At 40.6% G+C, this 25,627-nt stretch overlaps 1 protein-coding gene across 1 annotated transcript in view; it reads right to left on the reverse strand.

Moving 5' to 3' along the window:
* Positions 1-10,340: 10,340 nt before the first annotated feature.
* The window catches only part of CMYA5 (cardiomyopathy associated 5), a 41,801-nt gene continuing 26,514 nt past the window's right edge, over positions 10,341-25,627 (reverse strand). The window contains exons 8-12 of the mRNA XM_026649231.1: positions 25,162-25,309; positions 16,924-17,057; positions 15,385-15,484; positions 11,996-12,172; positions 10,341-10,593 (exon numbers count right to left, since the gene is read on the reverse strand). Of these exons, the coding sequence (XP_026505016.1) occupies positions 10,341-10,593; positions 11,996-12,172; positions 15,385-15,484; positions 16,924-17,057; positions 25,162-25,309 (812 nt within the window). The remainder of the gene's footprint in view (positions 10,594-11,995; positions 12,173-15,384; positions 15,485-16,923; positions 17,058-25,161; positions 25,310-25,627) is intronic.

Raw genomic sequence — 25,627 nt, forward strand, 5'->3', positions numbered from 1 at the left:
TGTCTGACACAATGTAGCTGAAAGAGGTGGGTTTTTTTGAGTATGTCTGTCTCTTGGCTAGGGGTTCAGAGATTCTACGAAATGTTGAATACAGAACTGGGCATGCTCTTTCTGCCATCTGAGACCTATTAAAGCTCCTTTTATTTACAGGAGAATAAATCCTTAGGCTCTCAAGTCCTTTAAAGTGTGGAGAGTTGTATCCACTAAGTCCACACAGAGCTTGCAACTGTCAAAGGGGAGGTCTTTGGCAGACTCTGAACCTCTTGGAAAGCCCAAAAGCTGAACCAAGATACTCTTCCCATGATCACTGCAGTGGAGGTAGACTGTGCTACAGTATCCAAGGAGGCCTTGAGCAATGTCTTTGCTAGCAGCTGACCTTCTTGTATAATGGACTTAAAATGGTCTTGATGTTCTTCTAGTAGATGCTCAATAAAATAATTGAATTTATTATAATTTAAATAGTTGTATTTGGCCATGAATGCCTGGTGGTTTGCTATCCTGAACTGAAGTGTGGCTGAAGCATAAGATTTATAACCAAAAATACTGAGCCACTTGTGGTCCTTAGTATATGGGGTGGACTGTTATTTTGACTGCCTCATTCATTAATGGCCTCCACTACTAGGGAATTTGGAACTGGGTGAGAAAATAGAAACTCTGATTCCCTAGCTGGAACATAATACTTTTTATCTGCTCTCTTGCAGGTAGGCAGTGTGGTAGATGATGTTTGAGAAACCATCATAGCAGGCCCCATAAGAGCAGCTTTTACTGGAATGGCAATCTTCATACACATTGAAGTGTGTAAAATAGCTAGGAGTTTATGATGGGACTCCTGCAATTTCACTAAGGAAATCTGCAGCGTGTCAGCAATTCACTTCAGTTTCTGAAACTGCCTGAATTCATCTGCCATAGAAGGTGGCGGAGGTATGATAGCTTCGTCAGGTGACGATGAGGAAATATTAGTAAGAGGTGTCACCTCCTTATAGGCCCTTGCCTCTTGCCCTTCAAAGGTCTTCTCAGGCATAGGTGATGGTAAAGGAGGTTGAAGCACATGAGCTCTTCTCTTTTCCCTTCAGTGTTGTAAGAACCTTGATGTAAATTGTTGGTGATGGATCCCAGCAAGGCCACTGAGGGGGCCCAAATGGCATTGGTGGTGGAAGCCATCTGTGTTTCTGCCATGTGGATGCCATTTGAGGCCTGTAATACATCAGCATAGGAGGTAGAGTGATGTGTCCTAGAATAGGTAGGGGAACCCTGCACCGAAATTTGAGTTGGAGGAGTCCTCTTCCACATTGTCTAAGTGGGGAGATATCTGTTCAGCTTGCAGAATAGATGAGGGTGCATGTGGTGCTCTAGATGATAGAGGAGTCAGTGACAGAGAGGCTTGACACTGACAAACCCACAGCACTTGTTAACAGAGGAAACTCCAGCTCAGGAGATATTATCATATCCTTAGGGCACCTAAACTCTTACGGTACCAACAGTATCAAAGATGAGGCTGAGTGGATACCTGTGGAGGACGGCTTTGGTACTGATGCAGCTGGTACTGAGCACGTGATATGGGATTCCCTCAGTACAGTAGGTGTTTTGTTTTTTAAGAAAAAAAAAGAAAGCAAACAAAGGGAACAATTGTTCCAACAACTATAACACTGTAAGATAAATAACTATAAGGTAGCTATCTGAGAAAAAGCTAAATATTAGAGAACAGGCACACAGTAGACTCTGTTTGGGGCCAAAGGCAGTTGTGGAGGTACTTAGGGCGGTTTGCCTGTGCAGCCCCATGTGTGGGGGCACTGCTACCAAAAATCTCTGATCAATGGGGCAGAGCAAAGGTGCACCTGAAGTGGAGCACCCATGGGATACTACCCACAGAAAAGCATTGCTCTAGACTCATTTTGTTTTGCAGCGTTACAGATTCCTAAGATTTGTAACATTTCCTTTTCAAATGAATATGTATGTGATCTAGTTAGTTCAGATTAAGTCTAAGATGTCTAAACACCATACATGTTTTTTTGTTTGTTTTTTTTAAAAGACACACCAAAAGTCAAGTTAAAATAATACAGCTCATTTCCCCTAACCTACAGTGTCTTCTCAATGATCAGTTAATAGAGATTTTTGAACAAGGAAAAACAAAAGTCATTTTCTCTGAATGTGTTTAATGAAATAACCACTTCCAACAACATTTCTTCAACAGCAACCTGGGTAAAATACAGCATATTACAATAGAAAGCATAAGAATTTTCATATATAATGCTTTGCTTAAAAAAGTTAGCACACTTTACAAAAATAATCTTTATTTCTACAAAGAAGAATTTAAATACAGCAAGCGTCTCAGGCTTTCCCCTATATTTCTCTCTTGCAATGTCAAACACCTAGCTGAAGTGTTGGTAAAATCACTGCTTCCATCTCTCTTTCTTGTTTCCCAGGCCCTGGGTTTACAACATTAGAAAGTAGGTTACAGCCAATTTAAATAGGCTGTTATGTGTGTATCATGTCTTAGTCAAATTCTCCCCCTTGATCTGCATGCTTGCTCTCTGATCCACCATACAGGTCCATATGGCATATTCTGCACTTGTAATATTCAATAAAGATTGCAGTACAATTCTTAAAATGCCTTTATTTGGTTTACAACTTTCCAATATCCATATGCTTTTGTCCTCCTAGCTAACTTCCCCTTCCACATCTTTAGTGGTCCTTATGTTTTTTAACCTCCCTCCTTATCAACATCTCATTAAAGCACACATCTGTGGCTTTACATTAGCCCACTACACTAAAACCATTAATTCTCTCTATTACCTCGGCACTGCAGATAAAAGAAGTCAATGCAGTTTAGCGAGGGGGAATTTTGGCCACACAATGTGCATCACCTTTAAAACATAGAGATCCAGGTATTTCTACTCCACAGTCATGACAGAGAGACTTCATTCTAAAAGGTTCATTACTATCCACTGGGTATGTAGTGTCACAGATTCCACAGTACTGTCTACACAAAATGAAAATTCTAGATGTGTTAGTTTTAAAAATCTGAAATGCAGATAATTCAGTTTAATATCTCTATATTTTAAAAGAAGCTTAACTGCCGGCCCTTAGGTCAGTTGCTAAGAGATGAGCTCACTACTATTTTAAACTCCAGAAGATCAAACCAACCTGCTTAACTCAATATCAATATTGTATTTGTTAACAGAGAGTTGCACTAATTAATTCTAGCTTTCTTTGAAAAATAGCTGACTTTAAAGAGAAGTGCTTATAACCACTCAGGGTTTTAGCATCTTCCTTATTTGGCTGTTAATGGAGATCTTTAAAAAAGCAGCAAAAATGCTATAAACTAGCAATGAAGAGTAACCGTCCAGCTTGTTACGCATGCACAAGGGAAGCAAAAAGTGTGACACTAAATGGGCCAAATCCTCTCATATACATTAATGAAACTACCTCCTTGAGTAAGACAAGAGGGATTTGGCCCTTTTCTTCTTTTTGGTGATTTACTTGTGCACTCTTATCTTCAGGAAGAGTAGTTTAGATTCTCATGCAGTCATTTGTAAATAAACATATGGGGCCCAGTCTTGCAGTCCTGAGTCCTGAAACTTCAATGGGAGTTTTATAAAAATATGTTCTGCAGACACAGACCCACAGCTGTGACAGATACTTCCTTTTCCCCAGAGATGCCTCTGACTTAAGCCTCAAAGGTGCTCTGATACTATGGTGATGAGAGCTATACAAACATCTGTGTAATGTCTTGTGCGCCTATAGAAAATGTGCTATTAGCTGAATCAAGGAAAAAATCTTTGACTGACTGTTTTTAAAGCAAGGGATGGAAATGTGAATGGAAAGAAAATCTCATCTTTTTAAAGATAAAATAATCAACATTTATTTATTAAGCACTGGCAGTATGATAAATCTAGAAAGTTTTCATGTAAATAGTAACTTTATATATGGCATTTTATTAATATTAGAGATAAGAAAATATACATGTATAAGAAAGAATTGCATGGTGATTCCTTGATATTATGTAATCAGCACATAACAGACAACTGTGTGTGTTATGGGAGTTGCATGTAAACTATTTTTTCCTCTGGTTTTGGCCTACATAATACTATTTGTACAGTTTCAGTGGGGCTTCTTGGCTTTATGAGTGTGAATTTTGATAGGTCTAGTTGAGGAAACATAGGGAAAACAGGCAGATAACTAGTACATGGTTACAGATAACCTTAGTTAATTTTACCTGAAGATGCAGTTCTGCTCTGAAAAGTTTCTCTGTGAAAATGGGTGTGTGGGATGACATATTTATCATGTCCCATGATCCAAGTCTGCTAAGCACCTCTCAGGAGGATTTTAGCACCTCGCAGGACTGGAATATGTAATATGTACTTGACTTACAAGCAGAAAGATGATTTTTCTCATGGTCAGGCCTGCAAATTCAGATTAGGCTCTGAAAATCATACTGGGTTCACTCCTTCTTGTGCCTTATCACCTAAAATAAAGATTCCGCAAGGCATATTATGCCCCTAGTTACATCTGTGCAATCCCCTGGTCTTAAGTGGATTTGTAAAGGTATAGCTGATTGGAATTTAGCTAACACATCTGTTGATGCATAATATGTAATAGACTCCAGTTATTAACATCACTCATCATTAACAGCATTGATTCTGCAGGGTTAGCCGCAATAAACTAAAATAAGTGAACATGTATTTTTGTCAGTAAAATGAGCAGATGCATCTCTGAATACACTCAGGCAACATACATGCTGTGTAAGAAGGTGCCATTTATACAAAGTCATTTTTCAGAGTAGAACAATACTTTAAACTATACATTTTTCACCTGATGACTTAACTATAATTGGGACAATTCTTCCGTTTGGGGGGAATCTCTGCTCCATTCCCCACGTGTTGTGCCTCATGACGAACTGCAATGAGATGTGGTCCGTGACCAGAGAACGCTACCTTCTGGTATGCAGAAAATAAGCAGAAATATCTCTGTTTGTTACAATGAACTTTGAAACTCATTTGCACAACACACCATTGAAGGCAGAATAGGGCCTTTACTTTTCCTGGAGGGTTAGGTAAATAATCTGATAGGATCTACCTTCTTGATAGTTAATTATGAATTCCTTGTTTGTTAAATATGAATGTCTTTATGCAGATTAGTGATGCTATAACATGTATTGCTATTTTCAAAATCCAAATTAACCCTCAACCTATCTGAAGCCCCAGTTTGTGAATGATTTTGGAAGAGGGAAATTCCAAATGAATCTAACTTCAGTTTAGTCTTTATATGCTATTAAAAAAACAACCCAACCCTACAGTGGCAATAAGAATGTGTAGCTCACTCATATACCAAAGAAAACATCACAATAATGGGGATTTAGCACCTACATGTCATACTTTAAATTAGGCGTGGTGATTGATACCATAATCAAATTCCATAATCCATAGTTGCATCACCCACGAAAGCTTATGCTCCAATACGTCTGTTAGTCTATAAGGTGCCTCAGGACTCTGTCGCTTTTTACAGATCCAGACTAACATGGCTACCCCTCTGATACATAATCCATAGTGTAATTTTTTTTCTTTCTTCCATTACATATCTTCAAAATAAGGTCTCTCTAGACCATCTTTGGTACAAAGAAATTTAAACGTAAGTGATGTTTCCCTTAAAAAAAAAAAAGTACTGACTGCAACAGAAGAGGAAATTATTACTCATAGACACCCCGCCCCCATATGCTCTGCAGTGCACTCATAAAAGCAAGTTCTATTTGATATATACTATTACAAGCTGACATTGAAATGAAGCATTTAGCTTTTTTTCTGGAATAGAAAGGCCTAAGTGAGATTTGTGGATCAATACTATCTATACTAGTGAGAGTCCCGTTCAGCACTTGTTTTTGACAGTAGAAATTAATGATCATCTCTTATAGTCAGGCATATATTCTTACCTCCGAGCACAAGGATTTATGGACCTAATCCAAGCCCAGTGAAGCTAACGGGACTCTTTCCAGTGCATTCAGTGGGCTTTGGATCAGGCCAAATATTAATTAATGCTAATAACAGCTGCAAGTGCAAATCCCCATGCCTCAGGATAAAAACACACCTCAGGGTATTTCGAGCATCCTTAGTTTCTTACTGTTGCATTGTCTTGACTCTGAAGCGCACCTGTGCAATGATAAGCATGGAATGATGAACAGACTGTGTACACATATTGCATAAACTCATTAGCATTTGGAAAAATGTCTCAGCCACTACCAGCTGAGCTAGCAGCCTATGCATAAAAAATAATTCACACAGCTATAATGTATCATTAAACAAAAACATCCTCAAGAACATTAGCAATATATTTACTTGGATCTTGTTTTTGTATAGGTAGCTATTAATCACAAAGTAGCCAGAAAAATGGGTGTAACAAGCCCCAACATCTTGATTCAATACACTTCATAGTGAAAAGCAAGAGTGACTATATTTTATATTCAAATTTACACTAGAAGCACATTCTGGTAAATAAATTCTAGGAGCTCATCTCTGCCCTGTAGTCACAAAAGCAAAAACCACAACTGCATCTCTAGGTTCTTAAGGGCAGCAGAGTTTACACTCCGTACTGCTGTGTTTTGGCAGATCATACTGTGGGATTTCAACATCTGTACGTCTCGTAAATTTGGTAAATCTCTAACCAATATGTATGCTTACAAGTCTTGGGTAATGCATTTTATTTACCATGTGCTTTGTTCTGGCTGTCCAAGCTAGGATGAGCTTCCAAGCTTTGTTCATTCAATATTAATTAACGTGGACCATATTAGTAATTGAGACTGGCATTATGCAAGAAATAAACACTGACAGCTCAAAAAACAAAAGTATCCAACCTCAGAGTGGGCATCAAATATATATAACTTTCTCCTCATTTCTTATAGACAGTTCCTGACAGCTGCAAACAAAAATGTATATAACCCAAGAACTAATTGTTTTTAATCAACGTGCTTTTCACCATTTAAATATATTTATCCTTTTCCTACCAGCATTCAATGTTCTATTGCGTTCTCTCACACATGGTATATTGAAACAGGTCAATTAAATAGACATTGTCCACATATTTTAGTAATCTGTACTGCATTATTCTTGAATTATTGGTTAAATTAAGATTATCCACATACTTCACAGAAAACATATAGACTGTTTGAGAAATCCTGGCCACACTGAAGCCTATGGGAATTTTGCCATTCACGACAATTAAGTTGAGATTTCATCCTGTATGTGGATGAGTAGAACCCTTACTTAAATTTATAAATCCAGAGGGCTAAATTCTGCTATCATGCACATGGATTTAACTGAAACAGATTCTGGCCCAAAATCTACCAGGGAGAATCACAGCTTCATATGATGTGTTGCATGCTGGATTTTGCATTTGTTTCGCTAATTTGCTTTGAAGAGGTGTAAAGTCACAGGTGGGCAGACAGCTCTATATTTATTTTGTATCCGACCAGTTCATCTGTCTTGGATATTTCCAGAGTTATTTGGAATATATTACTAATGAAAAATGCTCCAGATCTTCTGTTTTCAGACAGAAGTATGCAAATAACAAAAGCGTAGAGATATACTTGTATACTGCTTAGCATCAACCCACAACCACCACTTCTTACGTTTGACAGGTCTAGCTTTTGCAGTAGGCAAATGGCAAAATCCTTGTGAAATCTAAATTTTGGACACAGCTTACTTGTAGTCCTGTAAACACATTCCACTTTTTGGTGCTATGCACACAGGCATCCAAGGTCAAAACTGAAGCTTAAAAATGTAAATATACAAATACTGTACCCTCCCATTTAGCTAACCGGCCTGGGGGACATCTGAACATTTTCGATAACCAAGTGTTCAGCTAAATGGAAGTGCTATTTTGAACATAGGACTACATGGGGGACACACTGGATTTGGATGACTAGGATTTTTGGATAAAGGGAATTTGGATAACTGGAATTGTACAGTACATCCGGGAAGCCTATCAGGTAGTTCTTCAAAACAGACAGAGATCCTGTATTTGTATAATTGGAACCGTTTTGAAAAAAAGTCTTTGATCTAGAAGGACTATTATAATACTACTTGCACAACAATGAATGGTTATAAACAAGGCTTTGTTTTGTCATTTGTAAATATTGCCTAAAAGATTCTAGTTTGTCACAAAACGTGTTTTTGGTTTTCTTTGCCATTCTTGCTCTCCTTAACCCTGATTTGTCCACCCTGCAATACATCATGGCATTGCTGATGAGTGAAGCTAACCTTGGCTCGTGGGACACAGCTGCCTGCAAGGATGCAGCGATGACAAGTAGTAGAGGACATTGCAGATAAAATAACTGGAAAACTGGGATTTGCAGATTTAGTTTCATTTTCATAAATATTTTCTGAATTTAGCTATTAAAAGCTCAACCCTGTATTGTTTCTGCACTCAAATCTCCAGTGAAATCATCCGCTATCTGGGAGCTCCAGGAATGCACACAGCCTACACCTCTGACCTAGCCTCTTAGCCTCTCTCCCTCTATTCTATTTTTCTGCTTTCCACCTCCCCCAGCCCCTTCAGCTCTGATAATATCACCACCTTCAGTGCCCCCTTTGTGTGTTACTTTTCCAAACATCCTGAGGCTTTTTCCACACTGTCCCCTGCACACACATGGAATACTCTCCCCTCTCCCAAGCCAACAAGCCAGCTGAATCCCTCTCTCAATTCAAAGGACTCCTTAGGATGCACTCCTTCCAGGATGCTTCCAGTGAGCCAGTAATAATTTTTAAAGCAAAAAAGCACTTTTAATTGACTCATCGAGATGTGCACAGGCTTAAACTAAATGACTGTGTGATCTTGTCATTCCCACCTTGTCCATCCCTGGGTATTTGTTACACCTGTCACTGCACCAAAATCAGAGCATAAACCCTATGGGACATGGAGCATGTCTTACTATTGCTTTGTGAAGCCTCTAGTACACTTTTAGGTGCTGCTAAAATAAAACATGAATAAAATAGACTGCAGATTGGACACCAACTGTGATCTTGACAAGCAGAAACCTAAATTGTAATTAATTAAAAAACTATTTTCAACAGCAACTCCTCTCAGTTAGACATGTGAAATTCCACTTACTTCAGAGGGTACCGGGGATTAACTGAGATGAGAAGTGAGCCCAGTAGGGAACCACAAGGATGGGCAGCATGCATCACATTGCCTGCCATCCCTTAGGGTCAATACACACCAGGGGGTCACAGGGCTTCACACCACCACCAATGAATTTGGCCGGGAGAGGAAGGGCCCATAGCACTGATTTGTAAAGTGCTTTGAAATACAGTTCTATCTAACACTGGCCAGGGTTAATACCAGAATATAGATCTGCTGGCAAATGTTTAATCATATTCCGATGCCATCTTTGTCTTCTTATCTAGCAATGTCTAGTGAGCCCATCACAATAGCTCCCAAGCATTGCAGCTTGCTAACTAGGGTCCAATGCTAGTGTAGACAAAGCTCAAATGGGACAAAAAGACAGAGTAGAGCAGAGGCAAGGAGATCATCTATGGGGAGTTCTATACTTAAGTGTGAAACTGGGTAAGGTAAGATCAAAGGCAACAGCAATTATGTCAGAGATGAAAAAGGGACAATTCACAGGAAGGTTGATGACAATTTTACTCCAGAGTCGCAGGCTATAGGACCCTATCTATTCTTTAAGCCATCCAGGCAGTAATTTTAGGACCAGAAACGCAGGCAACACTTTGGACTCCAAAATTGCACATGCATATTTTTGCTGAACATCTATTCACATTTCAAGTGGCATTTGTGCACACAAATCAGATAACTGACTGTCTGAACAATATGGATGGGAAATATTGAGTCTATGGATTCAAAATTTGTGTGAGCAATGTTGGAGGCTAGTTTGGGGATGGTTTGAAAATGTTGCCCCTTTGATCTTATTTTCTCTGCCCATTTATTTTTGTAGAAATGCAGATTTCTGAAGCTCAAAGACAGAAGCACTTATCTCATATACAAGATCATCATCAAATGTAAAAAAATTCAGCTAATATTGTAATTATTTTTTATCGTAGTAAAGACTGCAGTTCCTGTTCATGAATTTATCTTTCCCCCTCCCAATGCTCGGTTCTAATACACACCTTTTTCCTTTAGAGAATAACTCAATATATACCACAAGATACATACTAAGTGGGAGGGAGTCTATTATCCTCTCCATGCACAGAGTGCTATTTGTATAATTACAATTAGCGTTGATGTGCGGGAGAATGGTGTGGGTAACATTCGCTAAGAGAAAAATAGATACCCTCTCCCCGCCCCCCCAAAATTATAACGGTTTGTCTTCCGGATAGTTTGAAAGCAAGAGATTAGCTGTGTTTCACAAACTCTGGCAGCTCCATTCCTGTGTGCAGGTTAAGTACGCCAGCTTTCTCCAGAACAAAGGCAGGATGAGCAGCATTGGTAAATCTGTGCCTGATGGTGAACAGAGCTAGTCCTCTCTCTGCATTGAAGAATGAAAGTCTCCCAGCATTATAATCCAGCAGAATGCCGACCCTGGCTGGCTGCTCCGTCATGTAAACATCACTCATTACACCATGGTGGAAGAATTTATAAATGAAACTATAGAGAATGGGAAATAGAAACAAAATGGGAATCCATGATGCCATTAATCAGAAATAAACTACCACCATTTATTTCCCAGCCATTAACAAATTGCTGCCTCTCGTACACTTTGCACAGTGCAGTTCACACACTGAAGGAGATCTCCGAGAAGTATGAAACTTACTACATGTCTAAGCTGACATTATTTCACAATACTACCTTGTACACTCTGAACTCTTACACTAGCCCCATAGCATTTCAAAGAACTCTCTTTCAGGAGAAAGACACCCATTTTAATCTTCTTCATCAATGCCACCTTCGTTCTTTTCCGGCCTCTGGGCCCAGTTATGGTGTCATGGGGATTTGAGGATGCTCAGCGCCTCACAAGATCAGGCCCTATTTGTCTCAAATGCTGCATTTAGTTGATTGTTACTAATATGCTCAGATTTAGGATTAAATAAAAAATGTACTCCCCAAAGGTTGGCACTTTACTTGAACCTGTAGTATACTCATGTCCTATAAATAGGGCTACGATTTTGGCTTGGAAATTTTAAGTAAATTTCATGCCAAAAGTGTGGGGGGGGAAATAGATAAGTCACAGAAAGGAGAACAAGCCCACCCCGCTCTCACCTCACAGCAGCAGTTCTGTCCCACAGTGCTGGGCCCGGCTCCCCTTGCTGGGCGTTGCAACCTGGCACACAGGGTCGTACCACAACTTGGGTTTGGCCCATCCACTGCTCTGCAGATAGAGGCAGAGGGGCCAAACCTGAGTGGTGCTGAACCCTGTGAGCCAAGCCACACCACCACTCGGGCCTAATCAAATGTCTTTATACAGCCATTTCCAAGATTGCACTGACTCCATTCATGTTCAGGATTTCCGTAACCACAGTGACCTCCGTGACAAATCATAGCCCTACCTATACAGCCCTAAGTGACCTGAAACTGTCCCTTTCCCCATGCCACAGCTGCAGCCGACAGGGGCACTCAAGCTGGATCCCCCTCATTATAAAAGAGTGGAAGGGCTGGCAGGGTGTGCTTTGTGTGATCTCCAGGACTCTGGAACTTGCTCCATGCTCCAGAAGTGACCTTCTGCACATGCTCCAAAAGCCCTTTTTGATAGGGTTTTGCAAGCGGGTTGAGGGTATGTCCCCAGAACCCTGTACGTAATCCACTGGCTGGTTGAGCTAGGTTGGGGTCATTTGTGCCTGATAAATGTTTGTTTTTTAATGCTGCCGGATGTGCTAAGCTGCTGTCAGACTAAGTGTCAAGTACTTTTATAGGCATATTTTTATAGGTATATTTTTATCTTTTATGGGTATATTTTTAATTATGACTTAAATCTGAAGAAATAAAAACAAAGATGTCTTCCACCATGTGCAAAAATGTAACTTTGCAAGTACCTAGACTCACTCAGCTTTACCTTGTTTGTGTAGAACAACAACATATGCACCAAGAAGTATCATCCTGCCCCAGGATGCTGCCTTGTGGTGTAGAGTTATAGCAGATTCCAATCCGGTAGCCTTTGCAGCCAGTGACGGTGGTTTCCCAGTAATGCCGACCACGAGCTGGCAGCAGCTCACCCAGGACAGATGGAATTCTACGAACGAAGAGAATACAGCAAAGCCAGTATTTCAGCATAGTGACTGCATAATGTTCTTTTCATCGCTTATAGTCACATCATGTGGCAGCATCTTATATTGCTTACATAATAACTTCATTCTCCTAAGTGAAGCTTTTCAACATAAATAGCTTAGTTACTTTTAGCAAAAATGCTCTCTGATTCTACCTGCACATTGTGGTAAACTTGCTGTGAGAATTTAAAACTATTAAACATTATAGAAAGCCATATGATGTCCAGTAAAAGACACACAAGGATGTAGAATAACATTTTCAAAAGTGCCTGGCTGATTTAGAAGTCCCATTCTCAAAAGAGACTTAGGCATTAAGGGCTGGTCTACACTAGAAAGCTTTTATTATACTAGTACAGTTAGATTGAAAAAAAACCAACCTAGTATGTATATGGTTATGTTGGTATAAAACTGCTTGTACCAATGTAGATTACTGAGGTTCAGGAAGCCAAACAAGCTATATCTGTATGAACATCTTCTATGCAAGTATAACTGCATCCACACTAGGGCTTGTACCAGTATAACAAAAAGACCACATCCCTAACTGACATAGTTATACTGGTTTAACTTTTCTAGTGCAGACCAGCCCTCAGAAGTCCCTTTTGAAAATGAGAGGCTCTTAAGTGACTTAGGGGAAGTTTACACTTAAAACACTGCATCGGTGTCACTGTAGCACTAACGGAGATGCTGTAAGTCGACAGGAGAGAGCTATAAAGAGAGAATAGTGAATACTCCTTATGAAAGGAAAGTAAGATGACCAGCCATTTTTAACCATGGTCAATATGGCAATAAAATCACAAATCAGGTCTTCTTGGGGCAATTTTCAAGACAGAAAGGGTCTTGGAGAGCCAGAGAACTGAACATGGGCCAAGACAAGGGCAGAGCCAGTCACTCCAGTATGTAGCTTATTCTCTGAATTCTTATCTCATAAAAACATGGTGACTGGGCAATAAAACAAAATTCAATGTTGATAAGTGCAAAGTAATGCACATTGGAAAGCATAATCCCAACTATCATATAAAATGATGGGGTCTAAATTAGCTGTTACCACTCAAGAAAGAGATCTTGGAGTCATTGTGAATAGTTCTCTGAAAACATCCACCCAATGTGCAGCGGCAGTCAAAAAACTAACAAAGTTAGAAACAATTAGGAAAGGGATAGATAATAAGACAGAAAATATCAGAATGCCATGGTATAGCCACATCTGGAATACTTCTGGCAGTTCTGCACTTCCCATCTCAAAATAGATATATTAGAATTGGAAAAAGTACAGCGAAGGGCAACAAAAATTATTAGGGATATGGAACAGCTTCCATACAAGAAGAAATAAAAAAGACTGGGACAGGTCAGTTTAGAAAAGAGACAATTAAAGAGGGATATGATAGAGGTCTATAAAATCATGAACGGTGTAGAAAAAATGAATGAAGGTGTTATTTACCCCTTCACATAAGACAAGAACCAGGGGCCATCCAATGAAATTAATAGGCTCCAGGTTTAAAGCTAACATAAGGAAATACTTCTTCACACAACACACTTTTGAAAGCCAAAAGTATAACTAGGTTCAAAAAAGAATTAGCTAAGTTCATGGAGGATAGGTCCATCAATGGCTATTAGCCAAGATGGTCAGGGATGCAACCCCATGCACTGGGTGTCCCCCTAAGCTTCTGACTGCCAGAAGCTGGGACTGGATCACTCACTAATTGCCCTGTTCTGTTCATTCCCTCTGAAGCATCTGGCACTGGCCACTGTCAGAAGGCAGGACACTGGTCTGAGCCAGTATGGCCATTTTTATGTTTTTATCAGTTTAATTTTCAGTGGAGGTTTCTCAGTGCAGCCTTAACCTCTTTACAACATTAAAAAAGGTATCAGACTAATAGACATGGATATGTTGTATTTTCTCTTCCATCTGGCCTCAATTTTATTAAGGTATCTGGATAAGCCAGCTTGATGGTTTCTTCATTTGAGGATACAATGTTTTGTTACCCTTCTCTTCCTCTCTTAATATTAAAAGTTAGAATATAATATTTTTAAAGTGTATATTTTGATAGTATTTTGTATCCTACTCTCCCAACCTTCAAATATTGGTTTGGGGGAGGGGAGTGTTTTATTATTTTGAGCTGTAATGGACAGGCACTACACATCTAATTGACTGATGTGAGCCAGCTACTTTGCACCGCTCCAGGACCACGGACTGTCACGCATAAAAGAACAGCTTTCAGGCTGCCTTAGCTTACACCAGAGACCGCACTGGGACATGAGAGCATAAAGGTGGTTGTTTATGCCAGTTGAACCACATAATCTGGCCCATTTCATCATCTGTATTGACAGTGCCTAGCATACTGTTGTTGCTACCAGAATGCAAATAATTTAATTAATAATACAATAACAAATCACAACATCGGTGCTATTTTTTCTGAAACATTCCTTTGATACCTCTGTTTTAAAAAAAAAAACCAAGGTGTTTTCTAAAGTCCCATAATAATTTATTATGGGTGTTTTTTTTAAATCAACTGTCATAAGCAAATAAATTGACCGCAGATCACTCTCCTGTCGACTCCTGTACTCCACGAGAAGCACAAGGGGAGTCGATGGGAGAATATCTCCCGTTGACATAGCGTAGTCTGGACCCCAGGGTAAATAGATCTAAGTATGCCGACTTCACCTACGTTATTCACATAGCTGAAGTTTCGTAACTTAGATTGATCTCTCCCTTAGTGCGGACAAGGCCTCACTCTCTTATGCAGGATGAGGCAGATTCTTGCTTTCATTGAAGAGGTGTTCTTTTCCCTCCTAAAGCAGTTCAAGTCCAGTTTCTCTTTGTTTTTAAGGAGAATTCTCCACTTCCTTGCACCCTATATAAAAGTGGGTGTAAAATGTTGCCATTTGATTAAGCATTTTGCATCCACCTGGTGCAGGGGTAGATTACACAAGGTACAAGGCTTGACCAAACATAGGTTTTGCACCGATTTAACTAAATCAGTAGAAAAATAACTTAGTTAAACTGGTGCAGCCTTCGAGTGTAAACTCAGTTATACCATAACAGGGTGTTGCACCAATTTCACTAAATGTTTTTTCTACCATTTGAGTTACATTGGTGCAAAAACTGGGTGTAGACAAGCCTGAAGAGTCAGGCCCCATATTGAGACATCAGAACTTCCATGCTCAGGATTCTGATACTTACCCAGTGAATTTAGTTCTCTCAGGAAGGCATATCACAGTTCCATCGGACGACACTTGCAAAGCAGGATGACCTGTGTCACTCATCACATGAAATCTAGTTCCTGTTATTATTCATGACAAAGAAACACACACCAATTCAGGGATGACTACAGTGCTCCTTTGAAATGAATCATAAAATACCAAACAATACAGCAACATTTACTTTTTTCTAAACAAGACACAGCAGCAAGATGAGTTTCTCTTAGAGAAGGGCAGAGCCCGAACAGTGCATCCTTAAGCGCAACTACTCTTCTCTTGTAATTCAGATCTGGATCTGAACGTGGCAGCTTGGATCCATCTTATTTTCACAAAAGGAGGAGGTGGTGTATGCAAGTGGTAAGCCTTAAATCAGGGCGATACCTATATCAGCAGTGTTTTCCCTGCTTCACCCTCCCACACATAAAATAATTATACAGCAAGAGCAGCAGTGGCTACCAGCATTGACAGCCAATTTAATTTTTGTAGCATTTTCTAGCATAACTATGAAAGTTTCACAAAGGGGAACCCAGTAGTTTTGAACTTTAATAACTTTCTTTACTAAACTATCGTGATCCAGTTCCCCACTAGAATAGCACACTCAAACACGGTCTCACTACATAGACTTCCAAGTGAATCTGCCATAGGCAATCACACATTCAAAAATAAAAATAAGATAACTAAAGATATCCTGGAAAATTGTATGACTACTGTACATAGGGTTTGTTGCTGTAATTGTTCTCCACATTTCTTTACTAAATTTTATTGCCACCGTCTGTTCTGCGTCCATCAAAATCTTTTTCATTAGTAATGGGTAATGTTATGCCAAAGAAGGTAAGGGCTCCCAAGTGCTTAGGATAGTTCAAAAACTCTTTGGGCAACACAGAGATCCCTGGTATTAAAAAAAGTTTTGAAGTCAATCAATTATTTTTCAAAACAGAGTTTTTGAAGTTTGAGTTGCCATAATGTATCTTCTCCTAAAACACTGGACTACGTTTTTGGGGTTTTTTTTAATCCACTTACAAACTTTTAGTTGTGTTTCAGATCATTCTGTATAATTTTGAATAGAATCTATTAGGAAATGTCTTGCCAAGGTAAAAAAAAGATCCCCAAACATATCCAGGTAAGGCACACAAAGGGCTGAAATGCAAACATGAGTTTCTGTCAACTGTTGAATTCACTGGGGTTGCATAGGTCTAATGAGGGCAGAACTTGGTATTGTTTTAGGAGTTTTACATTCATAGGAGTTGTATAAAACTCCAGAACCTGAAGAACACTGGACAGTTTCCAATGGTCCTGATTTCACTTACACCAGCTTTACACTGGCATAACTCTATTAAATTCAGCTGAGTTATTCCCAATTTACACTAAAGGTCAGTCAAATCAGAAGCAGGCCCAGTATGTCACAATGAACTGGTTACTTTTGGAGACTAAATTTCAGCATTAAATTCTGGGGCAATTATGCCACCTTTGAGTGCCCTGCCACTCTACCTCATTGTTTTGATGTCAGAAAAGGCAGATCTACCTTTCGTTGAGATGAGGGCGGCTTCACTCTGTTCACTTGTCCCAGATGAGTTGGCAGCTCTCACATAGAAGAAATAATTCACATTGGGCTGCAGATTAACTTGCAGTTCAGGCTTTTTTATTCCAGCAAAAGATCTAGAAAAATTCAACAATTTTTACAATTGAAAATGCATACTAAAACTATCATGATCAAATGAAAATGATTTCTTATACAAACAGCCAAGCCATTTTAGCTAAGTAATACTGTACTTGGATATTACAGTGATGGGCACTGTAGGAAAACCTGAGGTTGGATGGAAGCGTAGACAGACAGATCTTCTTTTCTTCAGATTACAGACGGATTTTGCCGTTTTACCTATGACATTTTCCCTCATTTTACTGGCTTTAAAATGACTTGAGTCTCTACTGCCTTGCACCTTATATAGTTATTTACACCTATGTAAACCAGGTGTGAAATTCAACTAATCTGATTTAGTAGCATTTTACACGCACTTTGTGCTCAGCTTGCACAGATGGAAGTGAGTATACAAAGTGCAAGGCAGTGGAGAATCAGGACCCCTAATTTTCATTGATCTGCCCAGTAAAACATCCATGTTGCCAGATGAACGAGTTCAACAAATAGAACCTGCAATAAATACAGCCGCATATGAGAACACATGGCTGGTATGACGGGCTACTTAAATACAGATTTCAACTGTGAGTGGAAGATACCACTTTTTGAATACACATGGGAACCACACATATGTTATTGTGGGCTCTTATCTCACACATCATTCAGCAAAAAGAGCTGGCGTCCCCCCCTAACTTCGCAGTGCACTTTAACTGGCGAGCTTTGCAAGATACAGCAGTAGAAGAACTGCCTTGGCACAGTGTCCTACTTTGATTAATCCTGCCCTTTATGATTCCTCAAAAGCTCCTGCCTTCACATCCTCGACAGTCGGTGCCATTACACACTCCAGGAAAACTGAGAGAATCAGCACTCACTCGATCTACTTCACAGACACTTTGAAGTGACCTTGAAGGCACCTGGGTTGTCTAGAAAAATATGAACTTTACTTTTTATTCTGATGGAAACATGGGCTGAATTTAACATTTTCTCACTTTCTGGGTCCATATTTTTGGAGTCCCATAGAATGCACATACACCATTGCATGCACAAAACCTGTATCTGAGTGCCCAGCTAGCAGTTACCTGCACAGATTAGGTATCTTTGCCCACAAGTACCAGTCTGTACATACCATACAGCTACCCAGTTTTCAAGTGTAAGTATAGGTTGTTGTCTACAATGTGCATGTGCGTGTGCACATTTTGGGGCAAATTCTGCCCCCTTCTGCATGCCTTTTCCTTCACAATGGAACCACATGGTTCTGTTGTACAAGGAGGAGCTGGGTGTGGGGGACCCTAACTCTGAACAAGACCCCTGTGTGCCAGCTTATGGAAGGTGGGAGGAGAGAAAGTTGGGGATCAACCACAGCACAGAACCTCCTTCTCTCTACTTGCTGTGTCGCGTCTAGATAAAAAAAAGGCTCTGCAACTTTTCTGAAACATGGGGAAGAGGATTCCTCCCACCCTGGCTCCCACTGTGCATCTCCCCAGCACCCAGTCTGACTATTTAGACCAACTGCTCAGTGTCTGAATATTGGACAGATGAAAATGGTTCCTCCATGGGAAATGATGAAAATTCCCTCACTTGGGACATTGAAAATGAGACCAGAATGGTCTCATTACTACAATTATTGCTCCTGCGCTGACAGGGGGATGGAACTAGATTAGCCAATGAGTCTTTACCATCTCTAATTTCTATGATCCCACAGTATGTCAGACAGGCAAATGCAGTTTGCTATGCAAGTCCATTATTATTAATTTATCTAAAACTGTTTTTCTGCAGATGTCCCACCAGAGAGCAGTACAAACTGAAGAATGATCAGTGCTCTTCCACTAGGATTTTCACATGCACATCTGAGCCTTGTTTATCAGCATGAGCAAAATCTCGCAGTCCTTACACGTTCTTCACGAAGGCAAAACTCCCTTTAACTTCAAAGGGAGCTTTGCGTCCATAAAGATTGCAGGATTGCACTCTATGTGCGATTTATTTCACCTCTCCATTGTATGCGTTTTACAGTGCCTTTTGTCATGAAAATTTGAGAAAAAAAATCATTATGTTCTTCAAAGATGTTTCCAATCTGAGTGAACTTCAAAGGGTGGGGGGGTTTAAGCTCATCAGGACCAAGCCAAACCTTGTTATAGAAATAAGCATGCAAATCCCAAAAGAGATGCAGTAAATGCAGAATCAGGTAACCCAAAGTTGATGGAGATTGACAGACTGTATCGCTATCAAGTAAGTGATAAAGACCCTGATTCAACAAGGTACTTAAGCATGTGCCTGCCTTTAAGCAGGTGAATAATCATATTGGTGGATTATTCCGGAAAGGCTTTGTGGGAGAAGTGTGACTAGAGGAGGGATGACTAAAGAGAGGGTGGTCTCATAGAGGAGAAAGACTGGTCTGAGTATAGGAGCAACATGGAGAAAGGCATGATGAGAGTACAAGAATAATACAAGAGAAGCACTTTGGAGGCAGGCTAAAGTAGAATAAAAGAAGCAAGAAAGGAGAGACAGCCAAGACTCAGGCAGGAATGGAGTTTTGCAAAGCTTTGAAATAAGTTGTCCACACTTACTTAAACTAGGAAGATAGCCTGGGACACTCTATAATGTCCTGATACCCCAACAGTTTTTGCAGGTAAAGTTATTTTTCATAGTTCTCCGTTAAAAGTTCTGTGACAGAAGCAGAACACACTGGAAAGGAGCCATTTTGCTCAAGTAGTTAAAAGAGTTCTAAAAATCGAGCTACAAGGAGACGTATAGAAAACTGAACAGGAGTACTTGTGGCACCTTAGAGACTAACAAATTTATTTGAGCATAAGCTTTCGTGGGCTAGAGCCCACTTAAATTTGTTAGTCTCTATGGTGCCACAAGTACTCCTGTTCTTTTTGCGGATACAGACTAACACGGCTGCTACTCTGAAACCTGTATAGAAAACTGCTTGTCCTAATGAATGGGCAAAATCTCTCAAGCACAGTGATTTCCTCTGCACAATGCCTTCCTGTTTTCCCTATGAGATGCCACAAAAGTTACTGCCCTACCATGAAAACAGGAGGTGTCCTTTCCCCCCCATTGCAGAATATTTATATCATAACATTTGAGATGGCTTCTTAGCCTAACCAAAGGCTATACAACACGTCCATCTGAGTAGAGAGGGGAGCAAGCTGCAACATTCACATCCTGAGTCAGAGCCAAACTTTCTCATAGCACAGGGGTGTTCAGATCTGCAGTTTGTGTTCAGAGTAGGATCAGCCATCAAGTTCAGACTGGGATGTCCTCCAAGTCTGAGGATATTTGAATTCCGGCTTTGGGCCCATCTCAATATGAGAGTGCAATATTTCAGCTACAGCTCAGATTTAATAGCAGCACAAAGTTGTCTGGACTCAGACTGGACCTATCAGTAAAACAGTGATCAGGTTTGCCAGTAAGGTACTGTGCCTAGTAACCTATTTTAGCTAGCTTTGAGCTTCCTAAGCATACGAGCCCATCAATTTTATCTGAGATTAAGGCTTAAAAAATATCCCTGCTGGTGCCAACTAATGAAAGAGGATAAGCCAACAAGATGGACATTCATTTGCAACACTCAGTTAATTTCAGCCAGCTCCAGACTCACAACAAGCTGAGTCCCAAACAAGAAATGTCTTTGAACGCCTTGCCTTTTGGTCTGGCTGCTGGGGGAAGGGATGAGGTGGAAAACTGAGCCAATGAGTTCCATTTCCAGCTGTGTCACATGCTTCAGGTCTGCTTATCTGCCCATCTACACTCTTCTTAAAGGAGTTTGAATTGCGCTAGTATAACTGAAAACAGTACCGGGCTCTTCTTCAGTGACTGCATGCAAATCATTTAGGCCCAATTTTTTTTACAAGCATTGCTTAATCTTGAATGACTGTTTTGGGATGCTCATCTTGAGCCACCTAGGGCTGATTGTCAGAGGTTCTGAGCACCTACAACTGCCATTCACTTCAGTGGCAGATGCCACTGCTCAGCATGCACAAGTTTTCACATCTCCACAGCACTGTTCGACACTGGACAACATTGTTAGATCATTCCCAGACCTATCTTCTCTATGGAGACTGTACTTCTGAGAGCGGCCTCAAGCAAAGCAGTCCATTCTCTACCAGGCTAGTGTTCCTGCCAGTAGATAGGTATAGTATTGCATAGACATCCGAAGGTTCCAGTTGGCATCAGGATGCCAGCTGAAATCCAACACAGATCAGTGGTGCTGAGGGAAAGCTTTGCCAGTAAGTGGTCTATGTGAAAGGAGTTGGTGGTCTCAATCCAGTTCCTACTGGACAGGTGTCCATGTCACCAAATCGTCACCATAACTGGCCCTCATTGTCACTTTTCATGGCAGTCTCAACAAGACTGAATGGGCATTGGAGAGTCAGTATTATTCTTTTGCTGCTAGAGGTTGTCCCCTCCAGTTTAGGAGTCAAACATATTGGCAAGGCAATGGGCAGGGATGCTTGCCCTGCTATTCTACACATAGATGGAAGATTTCAGTCTCTAGGGGTGTCTATCTCACACTGATCACAAGGATTAAATTTACTCAGGAAAACACAAACACAATTATTTCCACTTCTTATGAATTCACAACATATTAATTTCTGTCTCTCAGGTTTCTCTCTGAACAGCCCACACAGCTAATCCCGGGACTATATTTCTCTAAATTTTCCATCTTCCACCCACAGCTCCATTGACTTCTCCACCCAGAAAAAGCAGAACTGTGAGAAAATAGCAGCGGTATAGAAATCTAAAGAAATATTTCAAGCCCACTTAGCCTGGAAAAGGATTAAAGAAAAGCAAGGATGTCTGAGGAGGAGCTCCATGAGTTTACACACAGCCAGTAGGAAATCTTCAGCCACCACAATAGCAAGGTTAGGGACTGATTGTTGTCAGAGAACTAAAAAGGTTCTGCACTAAATCATCCCGGGATGCATGCGGATGAAAAGTTGAAGGGGGTGGGAACATTTGGGGAGAAAAATCTCTGTGCCGATTTCTTTGCAGAGATTCCCCCAACTCTCCCATTGGGGAGTGGGGATTGTCTCCACAGGAAAGGGTGTGGTCCTGTCCACATACCTGGTGGATCTCCTGGAACCTGCAGGAGGCCACAACCATTTGCGTGTAGGCCCTGTATCCTTGCACCTGATCCAGCCCCCTGTGGTGCATTGGAGACCCCCCTTGTCTGTGGTGGAAGGATATATGCAGAGAAGTTAATGTAGCCTAGGACTGTATTACCTTTTCCTGGTAAGTTCCATATACCAGCAGGAATGTGCGATTCGCATCCTGTACCCCCAACTTGCCCACTACTTCCCCATGCCTCCTCCCTCATTCTCTGCTCCCTCCACCATGCCCAGGCCACCCCAGCAGTTGTATTAACTTTCCATTGGATCCCCATTGGTGCTGCAGAACCCCCTTTCAAGGGAAATCCAAGAGGCCTGCCTCTTGGATTTCCCTTGAAAGGGGGTTCTGCAGCTTCTGGGCTTTATGGAGCTGGAGCAAAACAGGATGGGACTAGAGATACAGGTTCGCTGTGTAAATGGCCTGTGCCTGGCATATCCCCAAGATCTGTGGTGTCTGTCAAATGTATTCCCTGTTTGCTTTTATTTTTTGTCCTTTCTGAAATTTCACTCTGGTCACAGTGAAAAGCTATTTTCTACCCACAGAAAGGCCAAAATATCAATTTGATTCAGTAATATATAGACTCATGAACAGTTCAGATTTTGCACAGGCATACTTGACAATGAGGGTCAGTCAATTCTGTCATTTTGTAGGCACAGTTATCTTCACACAAGCAAACTGCTCCACACTGAACTTATTTTGCTCACCAGTGACAGAAAACTGAACATTTTCAGCTTTGCTGTTGAGCAGAATAGAGGCTATTCCAATTAATTGTAAGTAAACTTGTAAACTTGGAGTAAACATGTACTGTATGGTCAGGAGCAACCACATTTTGCCTAACTGAAGACAACATTGGCTGGAATTCAAGGGCCTCATAAAATTTGTATGAAACTGAGCACACTGCAGCTGCCTGCATACCAGGGACAGCCATGCAGAACTCCTGTTCCTCCTCCTGCTTGGATTAAGACAAAGCATCATGTGCTGGCACATTTAGTCTATGCAGGCCTCAACTCCCTATTTAAAGATCAAAAGGAGCCATGGTCTACATTGTAGAGTTCTGGGGGCTACATTTGGCACATGGGTACTGACTTTTTTTGCAGGCTATTTAAATATTCTTTTAAAATGTATTTATCCTGTTTGTTTTTCCTTTTCCTTAGACTATCACCAACTGCCTCTGTGTGTCACCTAATTCATTTCTGTTATTTTTAAGAACAATTAAACTATTCCCCCAAACGCCTTTGGGCAATGGGCTCTTCCCTCTGTATAAACCTCCGTCTTCCTTACTGTCCCTGAATCATGTGGGGCTGGAAGGTCATGAGGGGCCTGTTTTTTTTCTCATTCTCTCTGTTGCCATCCTTTGGGCAGGTATAAGAGGACAGAAAATATACTGATCAGTTATGTGGAACACACACTGAAGTCAGTGCAGTCTGGGACAGTGCTGATGTCACTGGAACCTGTCTATTACCCTCACCTGACAAATATGAGCCTTGATATGGATGATGACAACATATATACTCAGTGCCATCATTACTGTGTTTGAAGTGACGGATGGTAAGAGAGCTGGGTGGGAAATGGTTTTGCCGACCCACGAACATTTGAGATTTCGAAAATGGACCCATTCCATGTCAGGATGAAACAAAGACCCTTTGAAGTGTTTTTGGTGAAAAAACAGAGAGAAATAGCTCCACTCCAGAATAGCCAATAGTCCAGTGGCTAGAACAGTCATGTGGGACATCAGCAACCCAGGTTCAAGTCCTTGCTCTGCCTGATTCAGACCAGGGACTTGAACCTGAGTCTCTGACATCCCAGGTGAGTGACCTCATCACTGGACTCTTCTGGGGTGGGTCTCCCTCCTCTCCTCACCTCCTGAAATCCTGGACTTGAGAAACTTTTCCCAAAAGTTCAGTCAAAAGCAGTACATTGCCACAAAATGTTTTGGTTTCAATAAATTGGCATTTTCTGACCCAAAAAATTGTCAAAAAATTCCAAACCAGCTCCAATCCAAGAGTTGGTTTGTTTTTCTGTGGGGAGCCTTTTTTGGGGTGGGGTAGGAAAGGTTATTTATTAGTGATGATTAATTATTATTTATTTTCCTAGGAGAAATAGTTTATAAGTTGCGTGCACTCACAATTTGGATATGCCGGTTATTGTAGTTTTTAGAGTACATGTATTACTAATTATTATTATTTGCATTGCAAGAATATCTAGAATCTGAACCCACTCAAGATCTGGGGCCCCATTGTTCTGGGTGCTGCACAAATACATAGCAAACTAAGTCCCTGCCCTGAGGATCTTACAATGCAAGTTTTTTTGATATAGCAAGATGATTTGCACAGACAGACTCCTGTGCCAGCATAAAGCCCGATTGAAATCACCAGGCGGTCACCCACACAGAACTCATTGATCAGGTCTTAGGAAAGCTTACAATCTAATTGTAAATCTTACAATTTAACATAGGAATGCTCCATACCAATAGCGTACTAATACTTGTGATGTGTTTAATAAAGAAATCACATGAATGAATCCTTCTGCTATGCTCTAGTGATGAACCCCCACAACAGATTTTCAGGTCTCTTAATCCTTTTTTTTTTTTTTAAGCAAACATACAGACTTCCCAGCCTCTGCCCTTTTCTGTGCAACACAAGTGCACTGGTTCTGCTGGGGAGGAGGGGGGCCTCCATAGCTGAAGAGGAGGAGGTAGAATTTGCCCCTTAATGTCTTTTATTTCCCAACTGAGGACTAGCTCAATGGAAGTTTTTCCTGAGTAAAGACTGCATAAGGACTTCAGGTTTGGGTCTGTAGTAAATGGGTTCATTAGTTTAGCAGAATAAAATGATGATGTTTCTAGTTTCCCCCGATCTAATATCAGAGATTAGCATCTGGCCCAGAAGCTGATTTCTTCTTTATGTAATTCAGGACAAACAGAATAACCTCTTATATAATAATCCATGATCTGGAAAGTACTCCTTAACTTCTATTTAATCTCATCTATCCACATTTCAAACCTTAGGGACTGACCTGAGACCCTCTCCTTCAGGAGAGTACTGTCTGCAGTACTCCAGTGTGAAAGACTTTGTTGCTTCTGAGTTGGCTGTGCTCCATCGGATGATGGCAGTGTCCCAACACACAGTACAGTCTTCTGCCTTTAGTAAGGGGATAGAGGGTGCTGTGAACACAATGATGTATTAGCTGTACTATGAAGAATGCTACAGCAACTGCAATATATATGCTAGGCAGATTGAAATGAAAAGACAACCACAAAACGTATATGTCACCAATCCTAAAAAAACAATAAACTGAATTAGCGTAGAAAGATCATTTTTCCTCAGATGGAAATAATGTGTGTGGAAACAACTGTAAACAACACCACTACAATAATGTTCTCCCATCCCCTGTTATCTTTTATGGGGGGGGGGGGGGGGGAGAGGAGGCATGCTAACAGGAAAAACACTTTACTACTTTACTTTACCCATCTCATTACAAA

The sequence above is a fragment of the Terrapene carolina genome, unplaced genomic scaffold, assembly GCF_002925995.2.
Source record: "Terrapene carolina triunguis isolate 2854851 unplaced genomic scaffold, T_m_triunguis-2.0 Scaffold69, whole genome shotgun sequence".
NCBI lineage: Eukaryota > Metazoa > Chordata > Testudines > Emydidae > Terrapene > Terrapene triunguis.